The sequence below is a fragment of the Macrotis lagotis genome, chromosome 1, assembly GCF_037893015.1.
Source record: "Macrotis lagotis isolate mMagLag1 chromosome 1, bilby.v1.9.chrom.fasta, whole genome shotgun sequence".
Classification (NCBI taxonomy): domain Eukaryota; kingdom Metazoa; phylum Chordata; class Mammalia; order Peramelemorphia; family Peramelidae; genus Macrotis; species Macrotis lagotis.
Window position 1 is genome coordinate 804,774,982 of NC_133658.1, and position 25,556 is coordinate 804,800,537.

At 39.2% G+C, this 25,556-nt stretch overlaps 1 protein-coding gene and 1 long non-coding RNA gene across 5 annotated transcripts in view; one reads left to right on the forward strand and one right to left on the reverse strand.

Annotated features, from left to right (window-relative positions):
• Positions 1 to 618: 618 nt before the first annotated feature.
• Positions 619 to 10,810, reverse strand: NDUFC2 (NADH:ubiquinone oxidoreductase subunit C2). Its single transcript, XM_074216971.1, has 3 exons — positions 10,276 to 10,810; positions 4,266 to 4,409; positions 619 to 802 (listed from the first exon to the last, which is right to left on the reverse strand). The coding sequence occupies exons 1-3, from the start codon at positions 10,439 to 10,441 to the stop codon at positions 753 to 755; spliced, it is 360 nt and encodes a 119-aa protein (XP_074073072.1). The 5' UTR covers positions 10,442 to 10,810; the 3' UTR covers positions 619 to 752.
• A 170-nt stretch (positions 10,811 to 10,980) lies between these two features.
• The window catches only part of LOC141508395 (uncharacterized), a 52,572-nt gene continuing 37,996 nt past the window's right edge, over positions 10,981 to 25,556 (forward strand). For 2 of the 4 annotated variants that reach the window (XR_012474400.1, XR_012474401.1), the window contains exons 1-2: positions 10,981 to 11,083; positions 12,182 to 12,238. This is a non-coding gene — a long non-coding RNA (uncharacterized LOC141508395). The remainder of the gene's footprint in view (positions 11,084 to 12,181; positions 12,239 to 25,556) is intronic. The other 2 variants (XR_012474399.1, XR_012474398.1) reach the window with 1 other exon arrangement.

Consider the following 25,556-nt stretch of genomic DNA (forward strand, 5'->3'; position numbering starts at 1 on the left):
ATTGTCCCCTTCACTAGGGTAGCTAGGTGGTGCTAGAGCTGGCATCAGGACACCAATTCAAGCCTCAAATACTAGCTATGTGACCCTGGGCAAGTCACTAACCCTGTTGGTCTAAGTTTTCTGTAAAATGAGCTGGAGAAGGAAATAGCAGGTGACTTCAGTGTCTTGGCCTAGAAAATCCCAAGTGGGGTCCCAAGGAGTCACAAGACTGAAACAATTGAACAACAACAACAACAAACTCTTCCATTAGAACGTGAGCTCCCTGAGGGTAAGGACCATGTTTTTGCTTTTCTTTTTATCCCCAGTGCTTTGTCAAGTGTTAGGACACCACAAGAACTTAATGAAAGCTGGGGGGGGGGGGGTGGGTGTCCTGGTCAATCTCAGCTCATCTCAGCTTTGTAGAACAGTCTTTCCACCACAAAGGTGCAGTTTTTTCTGAGTAACTTTTAAGGATGTCCTTTCAGCTCAGGCCCTAGAAACTGAGAAGACACTTGGAGTCTGGCAAGGTGCCTTTTGTAACCCAAACAGAATTATGCCCAACATCTTACTCCTACACTTTGCCCATATGTACTAAGCAGAACCCATGTAAGAGGATGGATGACTGAAATAGTCCACATATTTATGTCACTCATTTAATTATAAGACCTTAATTTTTTCATTACACATGAATTTGAGATATATTAGAAATACATCCCATTGAGTTCATCAACAAAAGCTCTTGGGAAAGAAAAAAAAACAGGCAGTGAGAAGTTTCAGCGAACTGGATGAAAGTCTTCAAGAATTTCAGCAAAAGTTTTCTTTTCTACAAAAGAAAAGGATATTATAAGGTGAGTACTTCAAATATTTTCGGAGTCTAGTTTAAATTTTCACCGAACATATTTACTATTGACAGGATACACATATTTAAAGGTGTCACTCAGAAATTTTCCAGAGCAATTGGTTAGAAAGACTTTGCTGTTGCTTCCCTATAGAATATGAGATTGGGGCTGCAGTCAGGCTATGAGAATGACTATAGTGCTTCTGTGAGGAACACAGAGGGGAAGAGAAAGAGGAGAGGGGCAAGCAGTCAGGCAACATCAACGGTCTGAGCTCTGGTTTCCAAAATAAATGGCTCAAAGCCATCAGCTGTTCAGAACTATGGTACGTCAAAGTATCTGCACCAGATTTTAAACTGGCCTTTTAGCTTTCTCAAACTAATGAAACCACTAATCCCACAATGTTGTTCCTGTAAATCAATTCTAAAGATGTTATGTAAAAGAACAAAACACTCAAATCAGGAACTCATGCCAGGCTGTGATACCTTGTAGTTAGTGATTAGATCTTTGTAGGACCTGAGTCCCTTTCTGTGAAAAGTGAGGAGCTAATTTGCCTGATCAACAGCTATACAAATTGTGGTACATGAATTTGATGGAATGTTACTACATCAGCACAAGAGACAAATTTAGTGAAACATTAGGTAACTTAGAAAAACTGAAGCTGATTCAGGAAAATAATACATACAATCACTATAATAAAGCAAATGGAAAAATAACAAAATTGAATGATGTCTAATTCTAATTCCAGAAAAGAGTTAAGGCATATTTACTTCCTTCAGTTAAGAGGGGAACTTTGTTGATATTTGGGTGATTTTATAAGATTTTCCTTGCCCCACCCTTTCTTTTTAAATTATTTTTCTTTTTTTAGTTTTTGCAAGGCAAATGGGGTTAAATGGCTTGCTCAAGGCCACACAGCTAGGTAATTATTAAGTGTCTGAGACTGAATTTGAACTCAGGTACTCCTGACCCCAGGGCCGGTGCTCTATCCACTGCACCACCTAGCTGCCCCCTTTAATTATTTTTCTTAAGGAAATGCCTATTAGATGAGAGGAATAGCTCTGGAAAAGAATGGGATACAAAAACAAAAAGTACCAGTAAAAAAATCAGATGATAATTGAAATTTCTTCTAATTTTAGAATTGTCTGCCTGTAAACAAGGATGTTGATAGTGGTATAATAGTGAAAAAACTGGATACATTAAAGTCCAAGAATAGGGAATAATGGAGTAAATTATGGACCATCAAGGTAATGGATAATTACAACATTAAATATGATGCATAACAAAAGATACAGAAAATAATGAAAAGAAAGTAGAAGCAAAAGAACTTTATACACATCAAGGCACAGAAATATAAAGAGAACTGAATACTAAATTCTGTTTTATATTGGTTTGCTATCGTCAGCTTAAAAATAATTTTTTAAAGACTAGCAATTTTTGTCTAATACTATATATTTTATTTTATTTTTTAGGTTTTTACAAGGCAATGGGTTAAGTGGCTTGTCCAAGACCACACAGCTAGGCAATTATTATTCAAATATTAGGTAAATATTATTCAAATCCAAAATCTGGATTTGAACTCAGGTACTCCTGACTCCAGGGCTGGTGCTCTATCCACTGCACCACCTAGCTGCCCCTAATACAATATATTTTAAAAAGAAACAATACACCAGACCAGATAACTGCAACCTCTGGATTATATTTCTTTTTCTTTTCTTTTTTTTTTTTTAAGGTTTTTGCAAGGCAAATGGGGTTAAATGGCTTGCCTGAGGCCACACAGCTAGGTAATTATTAAGTGTTTGAGATTGGATTTGAACCCAGGTAACTCCTGACTCCAAGGCCAGTGCTTTATCCACTATGCCACCTAGCCGCCCCTGGATTATATTTCTTGTTCCCTCATTAATTTGCTGTGTGATTTGAGGCAAGAAACATAACCTGGATCTCGGGTTCCTATAATGGGGATACTATTATTTGCATTGCCTATTTCATAGGGGTGTTGTGATAATTAAATCAAATGTAGTATATTCTCCAAAATGATTTTGAGTTTTCAGTATTTGCTGGGACCTAAAATAACTTTTATAAGCATACTAGCAAAAGCTAGGAAAGATATTGGAACAATAAAATATTTATTCAGGATAAAAATCAGTAGCAAACCAACAGAATGCAAATAAAACCTACATTCCCAGGGAATTCAGTCTCATCCTCTTTTCTGCTCTAGCAAGAGTGTATGGGATAAAAACCCACTTAAAAACATATAAAGACTCCACTAAGCAAATTTATTTTGGCTTTTCTTGAGAAAACGGCACACTCTTAAGACTCAAGATCAAGGAGTTGCCCTGAATTGACAGTCAAGCAAGATTATATGGCCTAACTCCATCTCCTCCTTCTCCCTATTCTTTCTTTCTTGTTGACTCATTGGTTAGTCTTCAGAGTTACATTCTACTTATGAAAATGTACCCCAGCCACAAAGAAAAGACTGAAAAGTTTTCATAAAATATTACCTCACCATCTAGATGGTGAGAATAACCTACAGGATTATAACTGTCTTATTGAAGTACTGTAACTTGTCTTGGAATGCAAGGTCTAGGAACAGTCTACTTATCATCAAAGAGGAGGCCTATGAGCTTCTTTCCTCATGGGAAAAAGTCTACTATCCTTCTAGTAGTCAGTAAAAGTAGTCTTAACAAAAGTTAGGAGAGTGAGCCACCTGTTTGGAATACAAAGGTCTTTCTTCTAGAAATAGTTTAAGAATAATTGTTCTTTCTTTAATATTTCTTAACCTTGAGAGGACTTCACCAGGAATATTAACCCGATATGGTTTTAGTGGGAATATTCCTCTCAAGAGGACTATATAAAATAAGGCCCTGCCATATAGGGAGGCTATTTTCCCCCCTAAAAGTCAGGAAAGCTGTCCCTAAGACCTGATTGGTCAATCCAGGGGGGCTATGTTTAATTCCAATATTAATTATTCTTGCACTTTTGGTTATATTGACAATTCATTGGGTATGAAGCACACCTATGAATTGTTTTAATATGCATTTTTCTTATAAGTAGTGACATGAAACAATCTTTCACAAGGTTGTTTAGGTTATATAATTCTTTTGAAAACTTTGCTCAAATAATATAACTAGGACAGAACTAAAGGACTTTATTTCTATGATTTATGATGACATATACTTTATATTAGTCTCATATGTAGTTACAAATGACAAATACAGGGTGGCTAGGTGGTGCAGTGGATAGAGCCCAACTCTGGAGTCAGGAGTACCTGAGTTCAAATCCAGCCTCAGACACTTAATAATTAACTAGTTGTGTGACCCTGGGCAAGCCACTTAACCCCACTGCCTTGCAAAAAAAACCCCACCAAAAAAAACCCCCTAAAAAAACCCCCCAAATTACAAATATATATGTTAAATAATATATAACTTTAGCATTTCCTGAAAATTGAAATACCTTTTTCTTGGTAATCTTCTGGATGCAATTTCATATACTGAAACATATCACGGTCCCTTTCAGCATACTTAAAGTCCTGGCGTTTAATAAGGTAATATCCCACAAAAAAGAATGAAGTGATATACAGGAACTGGCGGTGCAAACCTGAAATTTATGAAAAATCCAAACCAAAAGTAGAAATCAGGTTTTGTGATGAGGAAAGAACTGCATTTAAATATTATGTAAATGGGGGCAGCAAGGTGCCACAGTGGATAGACCACCAACCCTAGAGTCAGGAGGACCTAAGTTCAAATCTGATCTTTAGCTGTGTGACCTTGTGCAAGTCATTTAACCCTACTGCCTTGCAAAAAAAAATTAGGTAAATGGCAGTCATTTCCCTCCATTATTCTTAATTAGTTAAGACAATGGGGTTAAATGACTTGCCCAAGGTCACACAGCTAATTATTAAGTGTCTGAGGCTGGATTTGAACTCAGCACCTGACTCCAGGACAGGTGCTCTATGCCACTATATTACCTAGTCACCCCTCCCCCCATTGTTCCAAAAGCATTTGAATAAAAATCTCCCAATTCATCCATTCATTCTATTGCTGGGCCTTTGCTGTACAAGGCAGTGTGGGAGAGCAGAGATGACTGGCAAGAGAAAAGAGAGCACAAGTAGAGGCCTCGTTTCAATTTCTGCTCCAACATTTGTCTGCATAACCTAGTTTGGGTAAAGCACTTTCATTTGAAGGCCTTAGTTTCCTCATCTGCAAAAGAGAAAGATGGATTAAAACAATTTCTAAAGTCACTTTGAATTGTAAGTCTTAGGTTTGTATTGTTGGTCAGAGTCTTTTTTTTGGGGGGGGGGGGAGAAACAAGAATTTCATTGTCACAATGCTACAAAATGCAAGATTTCTTAGGGAATTAACCAAAATTTGTCTGCAAGTAAATAATTTCTTAAGAGTGGTGTGTGTGTGTGCGCGTGCTCCCTCTGTTAAAGATCCATAATTTTATTATTTTCCAATTATATTTTAATTTGAGTTGCATTTGGGAGTTTTCAAGTCAATAAAAAAGTTTGCATTCAATAAACTCTAGTGCAGAGGTATCAAAATGATACCTCTGCACTAGAGTTTATTGAATGCAATTATTCTTTAGGAAGATTAATGTAATCTCACAAAGACACTAACATTAAGAAGACTAGGAGGGGCGGCTAGGTGGCTCAGTGGATAAAGCACTGGCCCTGGAGTGCCAGGGTTCAAATCCAGTCTAGGACACTTAATAATTACCCAGCTGTGTGGCCTTGGGCAAGCCACTTAACCCCATTTGCTTAGCAAAAAAAAAAAAAAAGACGATGACAACTAGGAAAGGCTCCTTAATGAGGGTGAGTTTTTAGGCTGAATCAATCAATGAAAATGTAGAGTCTGTAACTGGTATGACTAGTTCAAGAAATAGTAAGGATTTGTGTCAAAGCCTCTAGACATTTTTTCAAATGTCCCTTGAAAAGGGGTCAGGTTATGAAGGTTTTTAAAAGTCAAAGGTCAAAGACAGGATTCCAACTTTGATCCTGGAGATAATAGGGATCTACAGTTATGCTGTCAAACTCAAATAGAAATGGGGCTTACTCAACTGTACATACAGTATATTGACTTAGAACACCAAATATTATCTGGTTTTGTATATAATAACAATATTGAATGACAGCTATTCTCAGCAATTCAATGATCCAAGACAATTCGGAAGGACTTGTGATGAAAAATGCTCTGTATTCAGAGTAATAACTGATGGAGTCTGAATGCAGATGGAAGAATACTATATTTCACTTTATTTTTTTTTGGGAGGGGGGTGTCTTGTTTTCTTTGACCACATGACTAACATGGAAATATATTTTGTATGACAGCACATATATAATCTATATCAAATTGCTTACCATTTCAGGAAAAAGAGAATTTAGAGCTCAACATTTTTTTTAATGAATGCTAAAAAACTAGTTATTGAATGCACTTATTCTTTAGGAAGATCAAAGGTAAACTTTTTTTTTTTAGGTTTTTGCAAGGCAAATGGGGTTAAGTGGCTTGCCCAAGGCCACACAGCTGGGTAATTATTAAGTGTCTGAGACTGGATTTGAACCCAGGTACTCCTGACTCCAGGGCCAGTGCTTTATCTACTGCGCCACCTAGCTGCCCCTCAAAGGTAGACTTTACAAGGACCTGGCAATACATTAGATACTGAAGATGGGACAATGCATTGAGAATTAGGAGTTGAGGTTTGAGGATGATATCTTGGTTGTGAGCCTAAGTGACTAGGAGGATGGTAGTACCCTTGATGGTAACAGGAAAGTTAAGAAAAGGGGAAGATTTGGGGGACAAAATAACCAGTTCAGTTTTAAATCATGTTAAGTAAGATTTCTATGGATCCATCAGAGCAGGCTATTGCAGTAGTTTAGACATGAAGTGATGAGGGCCTGTACTGGAGTGATGGTCGTATCAGAAAAAAGAAGAGGGCACATTTAAGAGTTTTTGCAAAGGGGAAATCAACAGGCCACGGTAACAAATTGGATGGGGGCTGAGAATGGCAAAACAGGTTTATGAGTGAGAGAGATAGAGAACAAGGAGTTGAAGATGACACTTAGGTCTAGCAGATTGGGAAGGCAGTGGAGCCCTTGACAGTAATAAGGAAGTCTGGAAGTTTGGAGGAAAGATAATGAGTTCAGTTTTAGATATGACAAATTTAAGATGTCCTAGGGAAATTCAGTTCAAGATGTCTACTAGGCAGTTGAAGACGTAAGAATGGACATCAGTAGAGAAATTAGACTGGATAAAACAATTTTTGAATCATCAGTATAAAGATCATTTGAATTCACGGTAGCTGATAAGATCATCAAGTGAAATACTATAAAATAAGAGAATAGGGGTCCAAGATAGAACCCTGTGCTTAGAAAGTGTAATCTGGAGAAGATCTGAGAAGACTGAGAGACTGAGAAAGACAATCTGAGAGAGCAGAGGAGAACCAGGAGAGGGGTATCCTGAAAACTTAGAAAAAAGATTATGGAGGAAGGTGATTAATAGTGTCCAAGACTGCAGAGAGGTCAAGAAATATAAGGATTGTGAAAAAGTCAATGAATTTAACAATTAAGAGATTATTAGTGAAACTTGGATTAGACCAACATCTCATACACTATACCAAGATAAGATCAAAATGGATACAGGATTAAGACATAAAAGACAATATTATAAGCAAATTAGGAGATCAAGCAATAGTTTACCTGTCAGATCAATGGAAAGGGAACAAGTTAATGACAAAGAAGAGATGGAGAAAATCATTAAAAACAAACTAGATAATTTTGATTATATTAAATTAAAAAGCTGTTGCACAGACAGAACCACTGTAACCAAGATCAAAAGAAATACAGTAAATTGGGAAACAATTTTTATGACTAGTATTTCTGACAAAGGAATCATTTCTAAAATATAGGGAGAACCGAGTCAAATTTTTTTTAAAAAACAAGCCATTCCCCAATTGACAAATGGCTAAAGGATATGCAGAGGCAATTTACAGATGAAATCAAAGTGATTCACAGCCACATGAAAAATTGTTCTAAATGATTACTGATTAGAGAAATGCAAATTAAAGCATCTGAGGTACTATCTCACACCTCTCAGACTGGCCAATATGACCAGAAAGGATAATGATCAATGTTGGAAGGCATGTGAGAAATCTGGGACACTAATACATTGTTGGTGGAACTGTGAGCTCATCCTGCCTTTCTGGAGAGCAATTTGGAATTACCCCCAAAGGGCAACAAACATGTGCATACCCTTTGATCCAGCAATACCACTACTGGGTCTACACCCTGAAGAGATAATGAAAAAGGGTAAAAAAAATCACTTGTACAAAAATATTCATAGTAGCTCTGTTTGTGGTGGCAAAGAATGGAAACTGAGTGAATGTCCATCAATTGCGGAATGGTTGAACAAATTGTGGAGTATGTATGTGATGGCAAACTACTGTTTAATTAGAAACCAGAAGGGATGGGAATTCAGGGAAGTCTGGAAGGATTTGCATAAACTGATGCTGAGATGAGCAGAACGAGAAGGACACTGTACACCCTAAAAGCAACATGGGGTTGATGGTCAATCTTAATGGGCTTGTTCATTCCATCAGTGCAACAATCAGGGACAATTTTAGGGTATCTGTGATGGAGAATACACCTATATGCAAAGAAAGAATTGTGAAGAAAGACCAAAGATACCTTTCATTAAAAAAAAAGTTATCTTATGTAATTTTGCTATCTCTTTTATTTTTTCCTTTAAGATAAGATTTTTCTCTCAACACATTAAATTTTGATCAATGTATAGCATGGAAACAATGTAAAGACTATCAGACTGCCTTCTGGGGGGGGAGAAGTGAGATTAGGGGAAAAATTCTAAAGTTCAATAAAAATTAAAAAAATAAAGCTAGTTGTTTATTCTGCAAAAAAAAGAGATTATTAGTAACTATGGAGAGAGCAGTTTTGATTGAATGATGAGTTTAGGAATCAGATTTAAAGGAGTTAAAGAGAGTAAGAAGAGAGGAAATGGAAGCACCTATTTTAGATAACCTTCTCAGGGGATCTAGCCACAAAATGCAGGAGAGTAATGGGATGTCAGTCAGTGGGGATGGAAGAATTAAGTGAAGGTTTATTTTTTTGAGGATAAGCAGAGACATGGGCATGTTGTATGTAGCAGAAAAGCTGTTGGGAGAGAGGGAGAGATTGAAAATAAGTGAGAGAATGAGGATGATCCTCCTCCTGGTCATGCATCAATCACTCAGATGCTTTTCCCTCACTTGGTCTTTCATTTGGCTATCAGATGAAAAGGCCCTTTTCCTTACCAAGAAAAATCCTCCTTCCATCTTTTCCAATCTCTTATGATTATCCTCAATCTCTTATATTCAAGAGATAGCTATTATGTCCTTTCTCATTGTGTAAAAATACCTGTCTTCCACATTCTTGAAAACCTTTACTTTCCTACTAACCATTGACATTTGTCTCTTTCCCTTTCCAGTTAAATTCCTTGAGCAAGTTGTCTTCACTAGGTTACCTCTACTTCCTTTTTTTAAGTTCTATGCAGTTTGGCTTCCAATCTTATCATTCAAAGGAAAACTGCCTTTTCCAAAGTTCCAAATTATTTTTTGGCCAATTCTAATGGACAAATTTCCTCAGTTCTTGTCTTTCTTGACCTCCCTGCAATATGTGACCCTCTTCTCCTGGATATTTCCCCTCTCTAGGCATCGGTGACAATATACTTTCCTGATTCTCCTCCTACCTGTCTGACTATTCTTCAGTCTCTTTTAGTGGATCTTCATCCGCATCATGCTCAATCTCTGTTCAGGACTTGTATTAATTTCCCTTGATTCTATCTCAGTCATCTCTTCAGCTCCTATGGAATTAATGATCCTCTCTTTGCAGATGATTTGTACATATAAACATCCAGTCATTTCAAACTCAGGCTCTTTTCCCTCAAACCCGGTCTTTCCCAGTCACCAAGGCTCATTTGCCCTTTCTCTGCACTCCCAGACACCTCATGACTAGACCACTGCAGTAGCCTTCCCATTAGTCTCCCTGCTTCTACTCTTTCCTTTCTCCAACCTATCCTTTACTCAGTTGACAAAATAGTTTTCCTAGAGCTTAGGTCTACCGCCCCCCTACTCCATCAACTCTAGGGCGGGGAGTTCATCAATGCCGGCTGACTGCAGCCCCTAGGATGGGAAAGTCACGCTCTTCGCAGCCTGGGAAGCCCAAGGGGAGCGGGCCAGAGCCCAGCGCAGCGAGCTGGTCATGCGGCTGGAGTGAGGGGCGGGGGGGCGCCTGCCTCAGTTTCCTCATCTGTCAAATGAGCCGGAGGAGCTGGCTGAGCGCTCTGCCGGCGCCGCCCGGGGCGGGGAGGCCTCTCCGCGCCCGCCTCGCGGCAGACCCCCGGGCCCCGGCAGCGCTTCTCCCTCCGGCGCGCCTCCGCCTGGGGCGCGCTCGGCCCCCCGCCCCCCGGGCCCTCACCCGCGGTCGCCACGGGCCGCCGATTCAGCAGGTTGTCCAACAAGCCCGCGCAGTAGCCCATGAAGCCCGCGTACAGCACGCGCGGGTCCGTCAGCTTGGGCGGCGGCAGGCCGCGGGCCTCGTCGGGCAGGAACTGCAGCGGGACGGAGTTGGGCCTCACGCTCATGTCGCCGCCGCCGCCGCCTTCGGGGGAGCTGAAGGGCACGGCCGGGTGCGCCGGGCCGAGGCGTCCCCCCCGGCGCGCAGCGTCCGCCGCCGCGGCGCGGAGGTTCCGCCTTCGAGAAGGTCCGGCCCGGAGCGGCGGGGGAGGCGGAACGGGAAGCCGGAAGCCGGGGCGGGACTTCCGCCCAAAGTCGGCCCTGGTCTCAGGGTCGGGTTAAGGCCGGCTTTCCCGACTCCAAAAAAAGCCCAGAGACGTTGAGCCTCTTCCTTTAGGTCCTGCGCTCCCTCATGTCGGGGCTCGTCCGCGGAAGGACTCACAAAGTCGGGAGCGAGGACTGACCTCCCCCCCCCCCCCCCGCTACACCGCCGCGGCGCTTCCGGTCGACCCGGAAGCCCTTCGGGACGCGGCCGCCGCGACCTTTTGGACAGCTCCCACGGTGAAGCCCCGCCCCCGCCCCGCCTCCTGGGCCTGCGGACCGCAGACAGAGCCCCGGAGGCCCCGCCCCCAGCGCCGCGTTCTCGCGTGGCTTCGGTGAGGACGCCCCGAAGGCTCCGTATCCCGCAGCTAGTGGCACGAAGACCCGGGTTTAAAGGCAACTTCAGAGCCCTAGCAAGTCACTCTGATTCTTTGGTTTTGCCTTTTTTGGTAAGTGACCTGTCCAAGGCCACACAGCTAGGTAGCTATTATTATTATTATGATTAATTAATGTTATTTCTTGAACTCAGGTCCTCTATCCACTGCACCACTTAGCTGCCCCTCATTCTTTTTTTTTTCCTGTTTTTTTTTTTTTTTTTTTTGCAAGGCGATGGGGTTAAGTGGCTTGCCCAAGGCCACACAGGTAATTATTAAGTGTCTGAGACCGGATTTGAACTCAGGTACTCCTGACTCCAAGGCCGGTGCTCTAGCCACTGCACCACCTTAGCCGCCCCCTACAAATGGACTTTTATAGAGGGAATGTAAGTTAATGACTAGTGACAAAGATTCCCCCTCCTCCCAAATGAGCATCAGTAGAATAATAGAAATTTTAAAAAATACAAAAAATGAAGACATTTGTGAAGTGACAAAAGAGGGCAACTTTGCCATTATTTTGTTAACTGTAATACACATTTTAAAAATTAAATTATATGTAATAGCAGCTTATCAGTTTGTATACCGTCCTGCTTTTTTCTTCATATTCTTCAAATGTTTTTTGATGATCAAGTTCACACCAAAACATTTAAATGGGAGTGTCAAATTAGATGACCTCTGAGGTCTCTTCCAGCTCAAATGTCTTATGAGTGTATAATTAGAGATTATGCAGTTCAATAATTCCTTCCTCTCTTCCTCCTCTTGAGGAGGTTTTTGGGATTAGAGAGGAGTTGAGTTTATCCTGGGAGGGGCATTTTATTCTGGAGAGTTGAAAGCAGGCAGGGCAGCAGATGCAAAGTGATTAGAAGATTCTATCCCCACTTATAGGGACAGAATAGAGTTAAGGATTACACCCTGGACTTTATGACTCTAGGCCACTTCTGAGTGAGGAAACTCCCTCTACCACTGTAGGTCAGCACCCTTCCCTGTAATTTAGTCTTGGAGAGCTGCTTAGAACACTGAGAAGTTAAGCTATTTGCCAATTTGAATCAGAGGGAGGACTTTATCATGATGCGAGGACCATGACATCCAGGAGGTGATGCCATGGCAAGCACATGAATTGGATTTGAGTGAGGGGGTGCTGTGCTAAGTCACCAGCCTTATTTTCTCCTCCAGAGTCATCTGGGTCCAGTGGCCAGATATGAATCAGGATGACTGGAGAGGATCCTGAAGGTGAGACAATCAGTGTTAACTGACTTGCCTAAGGTCACATAGCTACTTAGTGTCAAGTGTCAGAGTCTGGATTCAAAACTCCAGTCCTTCTGACTCCAAGGCCAGTGTTTTATCAATACACCATCTAGCAGAGATGGATGTTGTTGTTTGTCCTTTGTTGATGAGGAACAATGACTCCACTAGAATGACGTTCTTGACTTGCAACTGAATTGGATTTAGGTGAGAAAGAGTTGAACAAAGTCATAAAAGTCTCACCCTCTCTTCCAGTCATCAGAGTTTAGGGTCAAGATGTAAGGCAGGACTTGGATGCAGTGGGAGACCTTGACTTTTTTAAGGTATGGTTTTTTAAAGCTGAGGTGGGAATGAGGAGGGCATTAGGAAAAGGTTAATGGGATTTGAGTTGAGCTTTGAAGAAAACTAGAAAGGAGAGGTAAGCAAGGACTGTGTTCAAAGCATAGGGGTCAACTTGTTTTGAGTTATAGATCCTGGAGATGAAAGGATGTAGAGAAACAAAAAAAAAAAGAACAGATTAATTGGATTTTAAAGAAGTATGTGTGAAGGAGAATAATATAGAATAAGGTTGTAAGGAAGGTTGGATTCAGGTTTTAAATGCTAAACAAAGTAGTTTGTGTTCATTCTAGGAGAAATAGGGAGATACTGAAGTTTGAGCAGGAGAGTGACATGGTCAGACTAAGGATTTAGAAATATCACTTTGGTAGCTATGTGATGAATAGATTGGAAAGAGGAGAGACAAAATTTGGAGATTTACCCTCTCTTTTAAAACTCTTATTTAAGGTAATGGGTTTAAGTGACTTGCCCAAGGTCACACAGCTAGGCAATTATTAAGTGTCTGAGGCTGAATTTGAACTCAGGCCCTCCTGACTACAGGGTCAGCGCTCTATCTATTGCATCACCTAGCTGCCCCCAATTAGGAGATTTACAATAGTCCAATTAAGAAGTAATGTAATCTTGAACTAGACTCATGGTCATATCGATGGAGAGAAGAGGATAGATGTGAGAAATGTCATAGAGATAGGATCAACAAGACTCCACAGTTACTTGGACACAAGAGTAGAGGATGAGGACAAAATTGGGAACTGGAATAATTGGGTGAATAATAGAAACAGAAAGTTCAGAAGAGGGGTACTATTGGGGAAGAATATGATGAGTTCTATTTTGGACACAGTTTGAAATACCTATGGGACAATCACCTGGAGATGTGGGTGATATGGACTAGATTATAGGAAAAAGACTAGAGCTGAACATAAAGATTTGAGAATCACCTGCATGGAGATGATCATTGATCCTCTAGGAGTTAAATCATAGGTAAGGTGGCAGAGAGGGAGAATAGAAGTGAGCCCATGAGTTTTGAGGTATTTCTAGTCAATTGAGAGTAGAAAGTAGAATTTTAGTATCTTCACTTACTAACTAGAATTTTTTCATTATCTGAAGAGTTGAGAGAGAGGAGTTCCATTCAAAGGAGAGAGAACATGCAAAGTTGCCTTCTCCAAACAATTCCAATTCTAGTCACTGTTTCATGAATATAATGCAAAGTGGAATGAGATGGAGACAAAAGACATCTAGACAATGTGCAATAAGAAAATATAATAACCTCTATTATCTGATTCAGTTTTTATGAATTTACCTTTCATTATCTCATATCACTCCCTTTTATGTGCTATATAGTTTACCTAATTAACAGAATTACTAGTTTTTCCCCCTACCTTGTACTTTCCTCTCTTAGCTGCATGCATGAATTGAGCATGTCTGCTCCCAGTCCCTATACCCCCACTATTTTGCCTGTTGAAATTCATTTCTTTCCTCAGGCTCCACACAAAGGTAATATCCTCCAGGAGACCTTCTCTGGTTTCCCCTGCTGAAAGTGACCTCTGGCTCAATTTTTTTATAACAGACCTAGATTTCTTCTTGTTCTTTGTCTTTATCTCTATTGAGTAGGATATTTATTTCCCCCCCCCCCTTTTCTACTTGAGTAATTGGGAAGAGCACCAGATGGAGTATTCACTAGGAAATCCAAAGAGAAAACACAGTCATTTTTTCTAGCCCATGGAGCAGGAACAACATTTGGTTTTAGAAGGGGATCTGCAGCTAGGTATAAATATAATGTTTGACATTCATTTTCTTTTTTTTTAAATTGTTCTCTGAATTTTACAATTTTTCCCCCTAATCTTGTTTCCCTCCCCCCACCACTCCCCATAGAAGGCAGTGATAGTCTATACATTGTTTCCATGCTATACATTGATCAAAATTGAATGTGTTGAAAGAGAAATCATATCCTTAAGGAAAAAACAAAATATTAGAGATAGCAAAATTACATAATAGGATAAGTTTTTTTTTAAATTAAAGGTAATAGTCTTTGGTCTTTGTTTAAATTCCACAGTTCTTTCTTTGTATACAGATGGTATTTTCCATCACAGATACCCTAAAATTGTCCCTGATGGTTGCACTGATGGAATGAGCAAGTCCATTAAGACTGACCATCAACCCCATGTTGCTGTTAGGGTATACAATGTTTTTCTGGTTCTGCTCATCTCACTCAGCATCAGTTCAGGTAGATCCCTCCAGGTTTCCCTGAATTTCCATCCCTCCTGGTTTCTAATAGAACAGTAGTGTTCCATGACATACATATACCACAGTTTCCTAAGCCATTCCCTAGTTGATGGACATTCACTCAATTTCCAATTCGTTGCCACTACAAACAGAGCTACTATGAATATTTTTGTACAGGTGATGTTTTTACCCTTTTTCATAATCTCTTCAGGGTATAGAACCAGTGGTATTGCTGGATCAAAGGGTATGCACATTTTTATCGCCTTTTGGGGGAAATTCCAAATTTCTCTACAGAAAGGTTGGATGAGTTCACAGCTCCACTAACAACATATTAGTGTCCCAGATTTCTCACATCCCTTCCAACATTGATCACTGTCTTTTCTGGTCATAATGGCCAGTCTGAGAGGTATGAGATAGTACCTCAGAGATGCTTTAATTTGTATTTCTCTAATCAGTAATGATTTAGAGCTGTTTTTCATGTGACTTTGGATCACATTGATTTCTTCATTTGTAAATTGCCTCTGCATATCCTTTGGCCATTTGTCAATTGGGGAATGGCTTGTTCTTTTTAAAAATTTAACTCATTTCTCCATATATTTTAGAAATGATTCCTTTGTCAGAAATACTAGTTATAAAAATTGTTTCCCAATTTACTATATTTCTTTTGAACTTGGTTACAGTGCTTTTGTTTGTGCAAAAGCTTTTTAATTTATTATACTTAGAATTATCTAGTTTATTTTTAATGATGTTCTCCACCTCTTCCTTGGTCATAAACTTTTTCCCTTTCCATAGGTCTGACAGGTTACACTATTCCTTGATCTCCTAGTTTGCTTGTCCTTCATTTTTTTCTTTTTTTAGGTTTTTGCAAGGCAAATGGGTTTAAGTGGCTTGCCCAAGGCCACACAGCTAGGTAATTATTAAGTGTCTGAGACTGGATTTGAACCCAGGTACTCCTGACTCCAGGGCCGGTGCTTTTTACACTGCGTCACCTAGCCACCCCTTGTCCTTCATTTTCAAAGAAGACCATGACATCAGGGAGATTAATGCCATGACAGGCACATGAATTGGATTTGAGTGAGGGGTTGTTGTGCTAAGTCATCAGCCTCACTTTCTCCTCCAGGCTCTGGCCTGGGTGCAGAGGCCAGATATGAATCAGGATGACTGGAGATGGTCCTGGATGTGAGGCAATGTGAGTTGCCCAAGGTTACACAGCTTGTCATTGTCATTTGAACTCAATTCCTCCTGACTTCAGGACTGGCGCTCCACCCACCACACCATCTAGCTGCCCTGCAGCTAGGTATGGTGTTACCCTTTGGCTATATTTCTGGAAGTCATGCTAGATCCAACAAAGATAGGGCCTGACTGTCCAGGAGGAGAAAACAGGAATCAACATGTAGCTAGGTCTCTCTGATTCTATGGTAGGTTGTCAACCCTTTGTGGATAAAAAGAACTTAGAACTTAGCTCCAAGTAGAACTTATACATTTTGTAATATAAGCAAAAAAATAACAACAGATAAATGCATTGTCAAGAAAGTTTTAAAAGGAAAGAAAGGGTAAGAACCTGTGGTGGAGATCTTCATAAAGGAAAGAGAAGAGGGGCATCGGAGAAGAAAGCTGAATCAAGCTTAGAGTACTATGTGTACTGAACACACATTTTCTATCTACTCCTTTTGTAATGTGGGTGATGAACAGAGAAGAAAAGCATAAAAGAATAAAATGGGGAGATACACATTATCATAAGTGTGGATATAAACATGATGAATTCACTCATAAAATGAAAATGTTTAATGAAAATTAGAAAGCAGAATTCAACAATATGTTCTTTGAAAGAAATACATTTGTATAAAGATTCACATAGGAAATACAATCTTTCTAGCCGCTTGTCACTTGTCCTGTCACTTTTGAAACTTCTCAGAAACATAATGTCAACTAGGGTATAAATTTCTCATCTTCTAGGGGGCAACAATATATCCTGAGAATAATGACAACTTCCTCTAGGGGATTCACTCAGAGGAAGTTATAATGTTTCAATTCTTGGATAAAGATTTATAACTATGGATGATAAACATTTGAAAAAAAGTTTTATCCATTCCTTTTGTTTTTTTATACCAAGGTCATTTTCCAACATACCTCCACTTCCATAAAGTCTTATCTTATAAAGAAAAGTAGTAAAGCAAAAATCAAATGTCAAAACAACCCTGGTGGTATAGAACATTTCATAACCACAGTCCTCTGTCTCTTAAATTGAGAGGAAAGAAGTATCCTTAATCATTTGTTCTTTTTTTTTGTAATCATTTGTTCTTAAGGAGTAAGATGTATCACTGCAATTTATCACAATTTTGTGGCTTTTAAATATCATTTGCATTTATATTATAGTCATTATATTTGCATATACATATATATATACACATAATGTTATTTTGGTTCTATTTTCTCCACTCTGCATCAGTAATACAAGTCTTTTTTTTTGGCATGATAATTAGGTTAAGTGACTTGTCTAGAGTCACATAGCTAGAAATGTCAAGTGTCAGTTGGATTTGAACTCAGGTCCTCCTGACACCAGGGTCAGTCAGTGCTCTATCTACTGTACCATCTAGCTACCCCTAATACAAGACTTACTATATTTCTTTGAATACTCTAGTCATCATTTATTACATTTTAATAATATCCCATTACATTCACATATCACAGTTTGTTCAACTATTTCTCAACATGGGCACTCCATTGTTTTCACTTTTGTGCTGCTGTACAAAGTGTTGCTATGAATACCTTGATCTATATGGATCTTTGTTTGTCTTTGACTTTCTTGGGAGTAAATACCTAAGAGGATTATCTGGTTTATGAACAGTTTAACAGCTTTTTCTCACATAATTGCAAATTTGGCAGAACCATTTTCAGGGCTGGTAGGGAACTCTTCCTCCCTAATAATCTTGCCTGTCATCATTCTTTTTTTTTCTCGAAGAAAGAAGCCAGTCTCTTTTAGAACTGAGAATCTGAGGTAAGATTTATAAGTCCAAGTGCCATCCTATACCCTATTACCCCAAAATCTTTAAGAGATTTCAAAGGCCCTATTTATTGCCTTAGAAAATGCACATAAAGTAGTAATGATCTTCTCTTGATTTTCTAATCCACTACTCTCCATTTATTCAGAGAACCTAAAACAATCTGCAGGTCCTTTAAATGGCATTTTGTGTTTCTCAGAATTCAATTCAATGCACAGATCTAATGTACAATAAAAGTATATCCTTGGTGCATACTCTTCTCATTAGGTACTGCCTACTAGGTCTATAATGTCCAAATATTTTCTAAGAATAATACTGAGATTGAGGTTCCACAAATACAAAATGATAAATATTCAACCCCAGAAAACTCTTATGTCAGAGACTCTTTCATGATAAAGGACTCAATAATTTTGGGGGCATTTTCTCATTATATTGGCTCATAATGCCCATGCAAGAAACCTGGGGAACCAACTGCATAGTACAACTCCCTACTTTCAAGTACATGATAATGCAGAAGAAAGCCCCCTCCTCCCCATCATTTTGTTAGGTATTTTTTTTTCAGTAAATAAACATTTGTTTTCTCTCCCTCCCATAGAAAAAGAAAAAGAAAACTTTTTTTTTTAGGTTTTTGCAAGGCAAACGGGGTTAAGTGGCTTGCCCAAGGCCACACAGATAGGTAATTATTAAGTGTCTGAGACCAGATTTGAACCCAGGTACTTCTGACTCCAGGGCCGGTGCTTTATCCACTATGCCACCCAGCTGCCCCTGAAAAAGAAAACTTTTGTAAGAAATATACCTAACCTCAGACACTTAATAATTACCTAGCCTTGGGCAAGCCACCTAAACCCATTGCCTTGAAAAAAATCTAAAAAAAAAAGAAATATGCCTAGCCAAACAAAACGAACTCAAAATGTGTATCTCCTTCTGTATCTTGAGTCCATCACTTCCCTATCAGGATGGATCAATACAATGACCCAGGAAATTATCAATACATTGATCAATGCAATGAGTCCAGAGGACCAATAATTAAAATTCAGAGAAAAGTTTCATAAAAAAGAGGGAATAGAAATCCTAGAATATTGAAAAATATGTAAAGCCTCATAGTTATCTATATTACTTGAGTATAGATTTCATTGACAGTCCTTTCTTCACAAGTCTATTACTCCCCTTTTGTTTCCCTTTTGCTCAAATGGGAGGAAAATGAAGGAGATATTTTACTCTTTTCCTCCATATTCTTTTGTCACTGTAGCATGATCAGTTTTGATACCAACTTTCAGTGTAAGATGAGGGTCAAAAAAATGCCTTCAAGAATTCTGTTTAAGTTAATATAATTTTTTTTTGCAGGCCTCTTTCCCCTCTTCCCTCTCCCTATCTCCAACTGTGTTCAGATTTTCTAGGTTACCAACCTCAGCTATTATCATGGATGTATGTTATCCCTTGTGGCAGATATATTTCCATTTTCCACTTATTCAAATGAGAAAATAGTGATGGCAAGGGAGGGGGTATTTTCTAGCTTTTACTATATCACATTCTACCTTCTATTCTTTTGTATGTATCTTATTTCCCTTAATAAATCATAAGCTCTTTGAGGTCAGGGACTATATTGTTTTCAGTTTTTGTATTTTATGCATTTTCATTTATGTACTCATGCATTTTATGCATGAAAAGTGGGTGCTTAGCAAATGTGTGTTGAATTGGATAGCTACTTAGCCTTTGCATTAGTCAGTCACTGTGATGAAGCCATTAATAATGGACTTTCCAGAATATATGGTTTCCTTTGGTTAAGATCTTTGTTGAAAGGAAGAGTATTGATTTGAAGACCAGTATGCCTATGGGAAATACTAACTGAAATACTATGTTAGGGATAGAAAATGCTAGAACTTTAGTCTAACCCTGCCCCCCCCCCCCATTTTACATGTAAAGGAAAGATCTTTGACAGTTCATTTGTTTGTACATAAGCTGGCCTTGAGAAAGGGTTGTTGCTGAATTGTCTGTCTTGACAGTTTGTCTGGAATGTAGATCTTCTCAGAATTCCAAGAAAAGAAGTTCCTATAGTTGTTTTGTTCAGAATTCTGAGACAGCAATTACCCAATTGAGTGTGACAAGCCGTAGAACATGGGAGTCAATGAATACATTAACCTTCAGTGATTTGCATATGAAGAATTAGAGAGCTTTAGCTTAATAACAGGGGAAATATAGACATCAGAACTATTCTATGATATAAAACAAATAATTTACCTGTTCAGGGATAGAAAATGAAAATTCAATTACCAACCATAAGCCAAGACAATTGTTTGCAGAAAGAACTGAGTCTGAATCAACTAATCAATATACCTTTATTAGGCCCTACTATAAGCCTGGTACTATAAGTGCTTAAGATACAAAAAGAGCAAAAGATAATACCTGACCTCAAGGAACTTACAATTTAATGAGGGATTCAACATGCAAATAGAGCTATTCATAGCAAGCTATATATGGGTTAAATATGAAATAATTAAGAGAGGGAATGCATTAAAATTAAGAGGGGATGAGGAAGACTTCCTGAGGAGGATGAGATTTTAATTGAGACCTAAAGGAAACCAAGGAAGGAGGTCAATAGAGAAGAGGAAGGAGAGTGTTCAAGGTATCAGGCACAGCCAGAGAATATCTAGAGCCAAGAGATAGCGTGTCTTAATTGTGGAACAAACAGGAGGATTGTGTACATGTTAGGGAATAAGTTATAGGAATACTGAAAAGGTAAGAAGGGACTAAGTTAAGAGTGTTTTATATTTGCTCCTGGAGAAAACAGGGAGTCAGTGGTGTATATTGAGCTGAGATGGGATAAGGGGAGCAATATGATAGGTTCTGAATTCTAGGAACCCAAGAAAGATAAGAGGAAAGAGAGGTAATCCTTTTCTCTGTCAAGCATACTGTTTGTCTAATAAGAAAACAGTATGTTCTCTATTTCTACCTATTGCTGTTCCAAGAGAACAGACTATATCCTCTTCTCTCTAGTATGATTTTTCTGATGAGAAGAAAAAGATATTGGTGCAGTAGATAGAGTACTGGCTTTGGAGTAGGAAGGATGGGAGTTCGAATATGGCCTCAAACATTTGACACTAACTCTATGACCTTGGGCAAGTCACTTAACCCTGCTTACCCTTTATCCAGAGACATCTTCAGTCATCTTGATTCATATTTAGTCACCGGACTAGGATCCTCTGGAGAAGAAGGTGAGGCTGGTGACTTTGCAGTATCCCCTCAATCAAATCCAATTCATGTTCTTTTCATAACATCACTTTCCTGATGTCAGTCTTCTTTGAGAATGAAGAACAAATATCACTTTTCTGCATTGTCTTCATTTGCTTCTGAGAGGTGAAGGAGAAGAAGAAAAGGAGCAAAGTTGGAGAGGCTTTTGCCAACTCTACAATGAAGGCTGTCACTTTAAGAGTGTAACAAAATGTCAACTGAAGAGAATGAACTAAGTCTGAAACTGGACATGCTGGTTACTACAGTTACGTTGAAGATAATAGGGAACAGCTTGATAGCAGTCTCCCATAGATTTACTAGTTTAGTCAGACATACCCAGTGAGGTGTTCGTAAAAAAAAACAATGTGGATTAATTAATTTTAGTGGAAGAATCTGTTCAGCAGAGAAGCTAGTCATCAAGGAACTTTTTTTTTTTTTTGCAAGGCAAATGGGGTTAAGTGGCTTGCCCAAGGCCACACAGCTAGGTAATTATTAAGTGTCTGAGTCTGGATTTGAACTCAGGTACTCCAGACTCCAGGGCCAGTGCTCTGTCCACTGTGTCACCTAGCCACCCCAGCCATGGAGCTGCCCCAGCCATGGAGCCACCCTTCAAGGAACTTTTAAGGACAGTTCCTTAAATAGAAAGAAGATACTGAAGTTTACAATTTCAGAGCTGAGTTAATTATTTCTAATTCTTTTCTCTGCTGGTTTTCTGTTTTCACTTTTCCCCATGGATACTGAGTATCTTGGAGAGTATATATACTGATTATCTAGGAGAATATATTGCAGGTTTATGTGTGGATTGTAAAGTATTTAATATTCCTATACATATACCTTTAGTGAGTATCTGTGATGTAATTACTATTGCTTTTACCTTATTCCTTATTAAGTAAATGATTATATTTAACATCTAATGTATCATTGTGTTGGGTTCAGTTTTTATAAATGAAAACTCAAGAGCTTATGATAGTGATTAGGGTGAGTATATTCATTTACCATAGGGTTACCCCTAGGGCCTGAGAGTTTGCCTGCAGTGGAGAGCTGAGTGGTGATAGGATTTCTTTGGGAACCTAGACCTGTCAGTGAGGGTAGGTTGAAGTGAGCAAACCATTCTAAAGAGTGAGTAGTTCCAATGCAGACAAGAAAACTGAAACCTAGGGAGAAATCATTTGTTCAAGATTACGGTTTGAGTTAGCAAACAGGACCAGAACTAGAACCCATTTCTCCTGCCTCACAGTCCAATGTTCTTTTTATTACATCATATTGAGTCTTTCTCCTTCATAAAATAGGGATAATATTTGTTGTTGTTTTGTCATTTCAGTTATTTCTGACTCTTGATAACCAGAGTTTTCTTGGAAAAGATCCTGGGACCATTTGCCATTTCCTTCTCCAGCTCATTATTACAGATAAGGAAATTGAAGCAAATAGGGTTAAGTGACATGCCCAGGGTCACCCAGGTAGTAAGGATCTGGGGCTCAATTTGAACTCAGGAACATGATTCCAGATCTGGCACTCTATCCACTATGTCACTTAGCTGCCCACAAATAAAAATGCTCACATGGTCTTAGTTACTCATTACTCATTTCTGGTTTTTTGTGATCCCATTTGGGGTTTTCTTGGCAAAGATAATGGAGTGGTTTGTTATTTCCTTCTTCAGCTCATTTTACAGATGAGAAACTGAGGCACATAGGGTTAAGTGGCTTGCCCAAGGTCACACAGATGGGAAGTATCTGAGACCACATCTGAACTCTGTGACTTCCTACTAGCTTCCCTGTGCTCCCTACCTAGGTTGTTAATTGTTTTTTCAGATATAATTTCACTGGTGTGGAGAACTAGTAAGAAAATTCCTTCTATAAGGCCGACTGACAATTCTTCTGTAACATATAGTCTGTTATAATTGTCAGGGGCACTCAAGAATTTAGGTGATTTGTGTAGTCAGTATGCTTCAGAGAGGGGACTTAGAATTCTTACAGACTTTGAGGACATACTCCCCAACCACTGTAGGCTGCCTCTCTGGATTATTGTGAAGACCAAATGACAAAAAATCTAAAGCACTTTGCAACCAGAGAGCATTAAAGGTTAGTTGCTGCTATTAATGAAAAAAGTTGTGATCAATGCACTCTTCCAAGAACAGGGTGGATCAATACTTTTCCATCAACCATAATGTAAGCACATGTTCTTTCAACTGCTCCAGAGCTGTTTCAGTGACCACATCCTGAAAGATATGATTTTTCCTTTAATTGATAGGAGACAAGTTTTAATGATGACATTGGAGCAGTTCCATCTGGTGCTGAAATTGTTATCATTCATAGAGTCTGAAATCAAGGAAGAAATCCATCGCAAGAAATTGGGATTAAAACATTGTATTGGGTAGATAAACTAATCGAGTCTATGATACATACTCTATGTGACCCTGTGCGAGTCATTTTGCTTCAGTTTCCTCATCTGTAAAATGAATTGGAGAAAGAAATATCAAACCACTCTAGTATCTCCACCAAGAAAATCCCAAATGGGGTCATAGAGTTGGGCACAACTGGAACAAATGAACACCTGCTAGAAGTTTTTCCTAAACCTTACTTTGCCCCTTTTACCCACTGTACTGTACTTACCCTCTGAGGTCAAAGAGTAAGGCTACTTCCTCCTTCCTCAGCCTTTTGTATACTTGAAAACACGTGACCACATCTCCCATGTCTTCTTTTCTCCAGGCTTAAAATTTCTAGATCCTTCAATTAAGGAACTTGGACTCAAGTTCCTCAAATTCCTTACCAGATCTTCATGAATGCCCTTATTACTCTGTGACACCCAGAACCACATATTTGAGAGGGTCAGGTTGGTGTTAACCTTGCCTCCAGGAAAACCATAAAATAGCTCCAGGGCCAACCCTCTGGCCTTGAAAGTTGACTAGCTGGAGTTCATCAAGCCCTATGCAAGAATTCACAGGTAGGGACCATGATATGCAGACATCATTGGCCCAGAGGATGCAACTGAAAGTAGCATTCTTTCAACATCACATAGGCACTAAACTTCTTGTCCTACTACATACAACCCATCTGTATAACATTGGTAGCATCTCAATATCACATGAGACAGCATACTGGTTTTACTTTAAATATACGTAAGTATGTCTATATTTGGGGGTCCATAATAAATACATCTGGGATTTGAAAGGGGGTCTGATTATTATCTTTAAATTAAAAAATCTAAGTAAGTTAATGGACCAAGACAAGTTATAAAATTAAGATGGTCCTCAGAGACTCTACCTGACTTCCAAAATTGGCACTCCATCCACCACACTTCCTATCATATACCTTCTGGAAAAGCATTGCCAAACTTTGCCTCATCTCATATGTACACAAAGAGGTCACAGCCTGCTAGGAATCCAAACCTATTAAAATATTCCAAATGAGTTTTCCTGTCTGTCATCCACTGACAACATAAAGAAGTGCATTTTACCAATTGGAGAAGTTTGAACTTCATTTTGAACAGAATCATCCAGAGCACATGGTTGCCCCTTAATTGTCAACCAGTGTGAACAGAGTACATGGTTGCCCCTTAATTGTCAGTGTGAACATTGTGAACAACCAGTGTGAACATTGCCAGCAAAGAGACCTAACCTGTTTTAGTTGGTCACATTTTTGAGAAGTAACCCAAGGCCCCGAGAGAAGTGATTTGCCCAAAGCCACACATGGAGTAGATTTCCATTATATTATTCTCTCTTCTAAACCACTTTTAGTGTAGAATAGCTGGGGGAAATTTGGCAGAAATTCGTTTTAGACCAATACCTCACATCATTTACCAAATGGATACATGACCTGGATAAAAGAGGTCATATCAGAAACACATTAGAAGAGCAAAGAAATGACCTCTCAGGTCAATGAACAGGTGACAGACTCAAGAGAAAACAAGGGGTAGAGATTACAGATGATGGAGGGATGGAGGAAGAAAAGTGTTTACTAAATACCAGCTAGGTCTCATAGTAGATGGAGCACTGGTCTTGGAGAACAGGACAGGTGATTGAATCCAACCTGAGACACTTGATACTAACTAGCTGTGTGACCTTGGGCAAGTCACTTAACCCTGTTTGCTTCAGTTCCTCATCTGTAAAATGAGCTGGAGAAGAAAATGGAAAATCACTCAGTTATCTTTGCCAAGAAAATCTCAAATAGAATTATGAAAAGTTGGACATGATTCAAATGACTCAGTAACACTTTGTCTAGTCTGCATTTGTTGGACAGAGATGAGTCTTAACTGCCATGATTTCTGGAGACATTGGGATCATCTCTGTTACTTGGGGTTAGGGGTAACATGTAAAAAGCCAAGTAATAGGGGAGATAGGGCTATGAGTGGGGAACAATGAAGAAACATTAGTATCATGTCAACAGAAGGTCAACCAAGGACTATTAATTGATAAATCCATGAGGTCCAAGAGCAGAGGTAATGTTGTTGTGAGGACAAGAAATTAGGGAAACCTAAATCTAGTCAAGTGGGAAGCAGTTGACTAAAAGAACAATTTAGTAATG

Coding starts and splice junctions, on each gene's coding strand:
- NDUFC2 (XM_074216971.1), bottom strand. CDS start 10,441: ATGAGCGTGAGGCCCAACTCCGTCCCGCTGCAGTTCCTGCCCGACGAG. Junction 4,410..10,275: donor GCGGCCCGTGGCGACCGCGG/GTGAGGGCCCGG, acceptor CATAAATTTCAG/GTTTGCACCGCCAGTTCCTG. Junction 803..4,265: donor AGAAGATTACCAAGAAAAAG/GTATTTCAATTT, acceptor TTTCTTTTGTAG/AAAAGAAAACTTTTGCTGAA.